At 37.6% G+C, this 8530-nt stretch overlaps 1 protein-coding gene across 2 annotated transcripts in view; it reads right to left on the bottom strand.

Moving 5' to 3' along the window:
• Nucleotides 1-4040: 4040 nt before the first annotated feature.
• Nucleotides 4041-8530, bottom strand: part of MALT1 (MALT1 paracaspase) — a 66783-nt gene continuing 62293 nt past the window's right edge. For both annotated transcript variants that reach the window (XM_072416540.1, XM_072416541.1), the window contains 3 exons: nucleotides 7554-7711; nucleotides 6788-6913; nucleotides 4041-6662 (listed from right to left, as the gene is read on the bottom strand). In XM_072416540.1, coding sequence (XP_072272641.1) covers nucleotides 6210-6662; nucleotides 6788-6913; nucleotides 7554-7711 — 737 coding nt within the window. In that variant the 3' untranslated portion in view covers nucleotides 4041-6209. The remainder of the gene's footprint in view (nucleotides 6663-6787; nucleotides 6914-7553; nucleotides 7712-8530) is intronic.

Raw genomic sequence — 8530 nt, 5'->3', positions numbered from 1 at the left:
AACCAATGAAATGTGCATTGAAGGGTATTTAGAAATGTCATTTAGATTATGACAGAGACTGCTGGGCAGTTATGTAAAATCATTGCAAGAAGACATCTCTTCTAAATGGGACAATACCAGTTTCTGAGGGTGTTTTCCTGGAATATATTTTTCTATAGATAGTTTTCTTGTATAAATTATTGAATGTCTATTTTGTTTCTATGTAAGTTGATAGGGCTAGTCAACTCTATTAATATGTGAAATGTTTAGGATTTAACAGAAACAGGAGACTAAAGACTTGGATTATAATTAGTAAATAATTAACAAGTACTTACTGTTGCCTGGCTAGGGGTCTCTCCATCTTGGATGTTAGGATATTTGTACCTTCTAGATTTATGGGGGTCCCACGATCCACAACCACGCAATACATATAGGATGATCTGAAATAAAGATGGCCATGTATACTTTTGTTCCAAAACAATATTGATATTGTTAAACATTCTTTCAGCCCTCTAAGTGTTTCCTTATGCTGTAAAGGTTGTATATTTTATGTTTTCTTTATTTGTGTACCTACTTTATTTATTGTCCCTTTGTGTATTAAAATTCATCAATAAAAAACTACTTAAAAAAAAAATACATTTTGGAAAAGTAACTTTTCGCAGTTGTTTTTTTTCATTGTATATCACATTTTACTTTAGGCATTGTTTGAATTAAAAACTAATCCTAAAAAAGTTAAAAGTAAAAAAAGACAAACATAGGGCACACTTACTTTTAATGTGACTGCATATACCTGTATAATATAAATCAACCCCTGAAAGGATCATAGTAGGAGGGTGGTACGAGCACATAAAACTGTTAGATAAATTTATCAGTCTACAAAAGTAGATTTAAGATGAAATATTTTTCAGTACATCAGTTCTTCGATGTTGTGGCTCCATTAGCTTTCTTTTGTGGGGACTGATTTTTTAAAGCTCTCCAAGGCTAGAGAGGATACACTTTCATCAGTGAACCTGGGTGATCCAGCAAACCTGGAATGGATCAGGGCAGAGCAAGAGAGCAAGTGGTGCCCTGCTGTGATCTCCTCCCTTGACATGCATAATGGTTGTTCCTGGTCATTTGTTGATTGATTGCCCAGGACAGACCAATGAAGGACATCGAGGGACCACATTACTCATATGTGTGTATGCAGCCTTAGGTGGACTTTGGAATACCAAACACTAAAACCCAACTTTTGCACACACACACAAACACACACATATATTTATATATAAGCTCCCCATTTTAGTCATTCTTGTTGATGTTAAATTGCTTTTCTCAACCTTTGATTTACCATTTAATGAAATGTACTCATATGTATATACCGATGAAAAGCTGCTATTTTGCTTTATGATTCATCCATCTGTCATGAATGAAATGACTGGCACAGGCTTTGTGTAGAAGCACAGTCACAGTATTTCCTGAGTATTATGTTAAGAATTACCTGACTTTTACCTGTTGCTTGAGGCTGAACCCTACGCTAATATAAAAACTTCCAGGAAGTTTCAGCTATCAAGTGCTAGCTCAAGTCATTAAATTTACTTTGCGGGGAAGTTCTAGGTGATGATTCATAGGCTGAATGCTTTTGAGACATGTTTTTTGCTGTCAGTTCAGCACTTCCTTATCATAGAACTAGTCTGTAGGAGGAAATATCAAACTGGAACAGCATGAACTTTTAACTAGATGATTCAAGCAAAGTGCAGATAACAAACACAAAAATTGCTTGTTTTTCTAATACATTGATGATAGTTTATTGAAAAAATGGAAATTCCCTATCTGCGGCTCCAGAGTAAAGGATATCAGTAGCACACAGCCCTTTGACGCTTGTGGTGTCCATATTGCTATAATTACACTGGGGAACAATTTTGAACAAATTTTTTTGTTGACTTAAATTTTTAAGCTTATTAAGCTAAAATAGGTATGCTGATCCTGAAAGTGCAGTTAGTTTTCTTCTATCAGGTCAGGTTTTTTCTCTGCCTCTTATATTAATTGTGATTACTGTAGTGTGGATTTGTACAGGCTATTGATTTACATGCAAGACAGTGTGGTCAGAGGTTGTGCGCTGCTCTACGTAGTGAATAAGCAAAATGTATTTTTCTAGTACACACGTATTCCTTTCTTTCAGATCATGTCTGGCTCTGCTCTTTCTCGTCGTATGTGCCTAAACAACCCTGATTCATTTTGTTATATCTGTGGCAGTTTCACCATTCCCAGTCAAAGGGCGAACATCAGCACATGTGTAGAGCAAGCCTATTTAGCATATTTCAAAGTTAAACTTGGTGATCAAGATAAGTCCTGGGCCCCTTATAAGGTGTACAAACAGTGTGTCGAGGGTTTACAGATGTGGGCAAAGGGAACACGTGATAAGATGCCATTTGGTATAGCTATGGTTTGGTGAGAGCCAGGAGATAATTTCAGTGACTGTTACTTTTGTATAGTGAAAAATTCAGGATATAACAAGAAAAATAAATGTAACAGAGTATTCTAGTCTACCATCAGCTATACGCCCAGAGGCTCATTCAGATGAAATCCCAGTGTCCCGCTACCCTCTGTTGAAGAACATGATTATGGTGATGAACTAGGTGACAACAATGATGAGGAGTTTGAAATTGAAGAGGACTTTGTTCGTAAGGGATTTGATCAGCATGAGTTGAGTGATTTGGAACATGATTTGGCACTATTGAAAAGGCTTCATAACTCCTAGCATCAAGACTGCATGAGAAAAACTTATTTGAAAAAGGAACAAAGGTATCCTACTTTCGAACCAGAGAAATTGCGTTTCTCCAGTACTTTAGAACTGACAGTGTCTTTGTTAATTGCCATAACATACCTGGTTTAATGGAGGAATTGAGAATTCCAATCTATAACTCAACTGAATGGTGACTATTCATCGATAGCTCATAGTGGAGCATAAAGTGTGTCCTCCTTCACAATGGCAATATATTTGGGTCAGTCCTAATTGGCCATTCAGTTTCTCTTTGTGAAGAATATTACCAACACAATTGGGTCATCTGTGTTGACCTTAAAATAGTATGCTTCCTTCTTGGTTATCTTGTGCATGTGGAACAGCAGAGCTCGTGAGAGGCATTGAGTGGAAAGGAATTGGCCTCCAAGATCTGCCCTGAAACCAGGTGATCCAAACATTCTACATGAGCCACTGATAGAAAGAAGATTATATTCCCACCTCTGCACATGAAACTGGGTCTGATGAAGCAGTTCATTAAAGGTATGCTAACGAACTGTTAGGGAGACTGTTTTAAGTACCTCATTTTGGCAATTCCTAGCCTGTCATTTGAAAAAATAAAGGCCGGTGTGTTTGATGGTCCATAGATTCGGCAGCTCATCAATGAACAATTCATCAGGACAATGTCAGAAGTAAAAAAAAATGATTGCTTGGTTATCATTCAAAGCCATTGTCAAGGAATTTCTTGGAAACACACAAGCAAATAATTACACAGAAATTGTCCAGAAACTCTTGGAGAGCTACAAATGTTTGGTTGCAATATGAGCATCACGGTGCATTTTCTGCATAGCCATCTTTCTAACTTCCTGGAAAACCTTGGCGCAGTCAGTGATAAGCAAGGTGAAAGATTCCACCAAGATTTGAAGGTCATGGAAGAACGGTATCAGGGTAGATGGAATGTACATATGATGGCTGACTATTGTTGGAGCATACGGCAAGATTGTCCTAGCACTGAGCACTCCAGGAAAAAATATAAGCGTGCCTTTTTACCTTAACCACTTTCCTGAATAAATTTCAAATGTTTTACTGTAAAAAATGTCATAGAGTAACAATAAATCCTTTGTATGAACAAAAGAAATTTAAATAAACAGTACATTCAAGTTATTTTTCATTATTTTTTCATTGTATGTAAAATTTTTATGTTTTTTGACAAAAATGGAGGGCACCCTGTATCGTAAAAACTGGATCTGATAGCAAAAAACTGGGGTCAATTTCGGGATTAACCACTAAAAAATTAGTAAAAAACAAGTGTAAGATCTAACTCAACAAAAAATGCATTCCCCAGTGTTATTATTATTATTATTGCACAGTATTTATATAACATATTACACAGCACTTTACAAAGTCCATAGTCATGTCACTCACTGTCCCTCAAAGGGGCTCACAACCTCATATCCCACCAAAAGGCATATGTCATTACCACAGTTTAAGGTCATTTTTTTTAGAGGGACGCCAACTAACAAAGGGAGGGAAAAGTGTTAACCACTGAACCACCATGTCACTTAAATTTTGTTCAACATAAAGGTATGCCGTAGTTGTTGTTCCTACAAGCACAATTGCTGATTTTATTCTGCTTCTCTTTGATTATTTGCTTCTCTTTTTACAGCAATACATATTCCAACTGGGTCCCCGCTATCAGTAGCAGCACTAATAGCATCACTTTCTGTGACATAAGAAGTACCATTGAATTCAGTGCTATGACACTCCTAAGAAGTAATAATGCTCGTAAGCATTGTTTTTTGTCTTATCCTCCTACAGCAAAATCCAAATGACCTGCAGTGTCAGGTCTTCTAGCAATGTGGCTCTTCCTCTTGTCCACCACACTAATAAACTGTGAGCTGTGGAAATAGTAATTATAGCCGGGGTTTCCTGAAGATCTGAAAGTTATTACAAGGGTTCCATAATGTTCAGAATGTAGAGAAACACTGTCATAGATAGATGTAAGAGTTTCAATAAACAAGAAGTGGTCATCATCCCTGCCATCTCTGGCAGAAAAAATACAGATTTTACGCATACGCAGTAAGATAGGCACTCTTTTTTCACATCTACCTCACTCCGTGTCACGCCTGCGCAGTGTGAGATCAGGTAACGTAGGAAGAAGGCGTAAAAGTGCAAAAAAAAGATGGCAGTGCCCAGTGCTTCCTTGTTGCCAGGGCGAAGGAGTATACCAGGACTACGTGGAACCCAATCCAGGAAACCACCGAAGGGATTGATGGATCTGTGAAGCTAAAGGTGAGTTTTTCTTTCAGTTTACTTCTGCTTTAATGGGGGCATCTTGAAATAAATAATGAAGGAATGGTTGAGTGTATCAGAAGGACAGAGGTTAATTCATTGCCAGGCTTGTCTGTCTGGAGTTGTCAGATAAAATCATGGCAAGATGGAGAATCGGTAGTAAGCACCAAAGTAAGGTTACATTTTATTGTCACTGTAATTTTTGTATCATTTGCCAACATTCTGAACAGATGGGTGGCCAGTGACTTTGATTACTGCCAAACATTAGAATGGGGTGCTGATTTTTCTTCCCACTAGGTGAGTAGAGAAATTAAATTAGTAATCTAAGGGAAGGATAATGGGGTATAATGACAGAAGGACTGTCACTGAGGACTAAAAGGATGTAGATGAGGTGACAGAGGTGGCATGTAGATGAGGGAAATAGCTAAAGAAAAGATTTAAACTTAGGGCCAAATTTATATCACTGGATCATATAGTCACTCACAAAGCAACTGCTAGAATTACCTCTATTGTGTAAAAGTTGGCCTTTGCTATCTGCTGGTTGTTTCTCAATACACAGTTCTCTACACCTGACTTATTAGGAAAGTCTAAATAGAGCGCTGAACATTTAGCCCATGTCCTAGCAAAAAGTCAATCTGTCTGCCCATGCTGAAGATAGGAGACTAGGACCATCAGCTTGCTGGCACTGCTACTGCCTACTGTTTGCCATGATTATACGTCTGAAGACCTGTGGGTTCTAGCGTTTGTCCTGCTTGTAATAGAAGGTTGTCCTGCTTGGTAGGTGGCCATAACCCCTAGTGATACAGTGGGTCCACCAGACTATGACACATTACACAAAGCATATTATAATGATCCTTACATTGTTTGTAATATTAAGACAACCTATAAACAAGCTTATATGTGTAGACTATTTGAGTGATCTCACTGTCTCCTGCTGTGCTTTATGGAAAATACATCCCTGATGAACCTAGATGTGCAGGACGGGGCAGATCTATTTTACCTAGAACAGGACATTCTACTTTTTTCAAGACAGAATCTAAAATTATTAAAGAGGACCAAAATGAGAATGCAGTAGATGATAAATACATAAAGAATCTCCTATTACTTTTTTTTTTTAAACAATGAATGTCCATGTATAGTCATAAAATAAACTCCATTAGGAATACTGACATGACAAGTTTAAGAACAAAAATAAAATCCATAGCTTAAGTAGGTGTTTTCAATGTTGATATTGATAACCAAAGTCAAAAGTCTCCTCTGTGCTCTCCTCTGGAATGTTCTTTTGTCTTGTAATTGTTACATTGCTATAGTGAGATTTGTTGTCTGAGAAGTATCTCCGGTTGCTAGAAGGATACGCTGAATAGGGTTCCTGATGGTAGATTTCTGGCTGTATGCTGCTCCTTATGTGTGAATGGTAGACATTGTGAGGTGGCTGTGGATAACGGGGGCTTGTTAAAACATGAGAGGTGTCATGGGTTGCTAAAGGAAGATCTGGACTGCGGCAGGGACTGTGAGGTAGATGACTTGAATGTACAGAGAGGGACCGAAGTCCAGAATAAATGTCTAATTTTGCTACAAGTGGCTTTCCTACGTCAATTTTCTTCCTTTCTTCCACCATCTCTTCACATCCTTCATACATGTAGGTCATACAGACTGTGAAGGTCAGGTTTTCCTTAAAGAGAAAAGAATAGAGAAACAGATATAAAAAACGCTTTTCTCTGTGCATAGTGAGCAAACTTCTCTAAATTATCATAATCCTGGAGAAAAATATGTAGACCTTCAGTATCCACCACTGACCTTTAGTGTTTGTAATGCGCTCAGGCGAGTATATAAACAATGTTTCGGAAGCTCCTTAGAAACTAAGAAGCTTCCCGTCTCCTCCGGTGTGCCCTTATTCGTTTCTTTTGGGTCAACATACAAGTCCTGCATGAAATACAAACACAATTTATTGGAGTTTTGTTTTTGTTTGACATTAGTTATAAAAGCACATATTTACATTGCTTTAGTTACATAATTGTATTAAAACTGAAGCAGTGTACTGTAAAAATTAAATTCTTATACTTACCCTTCTGGTAGGCACAAGTGAAATCTGCCCTGTCTTTATCAGCTGTACACCCCAATACTATCTGACTCTTCTGGGCATATTGCATGGCCTGCCCTCTGTTAGCTACTGTGGTTCTTCTTACCTGTCTCCACATCTAAACAGGACACGGCTGGGGAGAGGAACCACAGCGCTCAATGGAACACAGTAGAGTCAACACACCTTGACGTTATGGACAGTAGTAGTGCCCAAAGCTGTTTAATGCACTGCCCATTAGATTGGTTATCAACATGCTGGTAAATAAATTTCCTTACACTGCTGACAAAGTCAGTTTATAGAAGAATATACCACTTAAATTATAACTAAAGCTAGAAATGAAATGATTGTGACCAGACAGGTTCTCTGTTGAAGAATGGACAGGCTATGCAAGCCTATACCTGTACCTTACTAACCTTTGGTGAGCTACACCCATCGCTTAGTGTCCCACTGAAGATCCCATTAGAAAAATCACTCTATGCTTACCAGTGGAAAGTCTGTGACATTTGCAGTACACTCAATGATATTGGAGGGTCTGTCGACTATTCGAGTGTAAATGATCATAACATTGGAGTATTCAGCTGCAAATCCGAGCTTGATTTTCACACCACAGTCAAATTCAATGCTGATACTCTCTGGGAGTTCTAAATGAAGATCACGAGACAAAAATTAAAATCTGAATAAGATGACATTCATTTTGATGGCAAAAGTAATGACTAATAATGATGAGCTCAAGAAAAGATAAAATCTATATAAATCTACAAGATATAATCTACATAAAATACCCTTTTTATTCACCTATATATTCCATTAAAGCAACCAAACAGTTCTCGTATAATACAGCTACTATGATTATCCTAACTCTGTGTATATACCAAGTTACTACCTACCAACTGGAAACTGAAAAGAATAGGCGGAGGGTAATATTCTTCATAATCTGATGGGTGATAGGTAAAGATAAGCATAGAATAAAAACCTGATAAAATTCCACCTAAAGGTCAAATTGTATGATTTAACTTTGGGAAAAAATAAGAAAGCGGGGCTCATGTCATTGTTTACATTTGTTCACCCTATCCAGCACCTGAGGATGGCTGTTTTTGGTTGACTCTACCTAGGTGGGCAGAGCTCATGTAATTGTTTACATGCCTTCAGCCAATTCAGCAAGCAGGCAGTCAAGGACAATTATTGTGCCAGAGAGAGGTTGACTCTGAAAGGGATTATTGGGATCCTATTTGGACATTGCTGGATGTACAAAGGTGAGTACTAGAAAAAAAAAGAAGAACCCACAGACATTTATTAAAGTGTTGTGTCTTTATTTCTAGGTATTTTCCCCTTTTCTGGGAATGGGTAAGGAATTCTATGTACCTCTGTATTTCTTTTCCACTGTTAGAGGTGGATATCTGAGAGCTCTTTTTTATTATTATTATTATTATTATTATTATTATTATTAATAAACAGGATTT

Source organism: Pyxicephalus adspersus, chromosome 6 (assembly GCF_032062135.1).
Source record: "Pyxicephalus adspersus chromosome 6, UCB_Pads_2.0, whole genome shotgun sequence".
NCBI classification, from domain to species: domain Eukaryota; kingdom Metazoa; phylum Chordata; class Amphibia; order Anura; family Pyxicephalidae; genus Pyxicephalus; species Pyxicephalus adspersus.
This window is presented reverse-complemented; position numbering and strand designations above follow the sequence as displayed.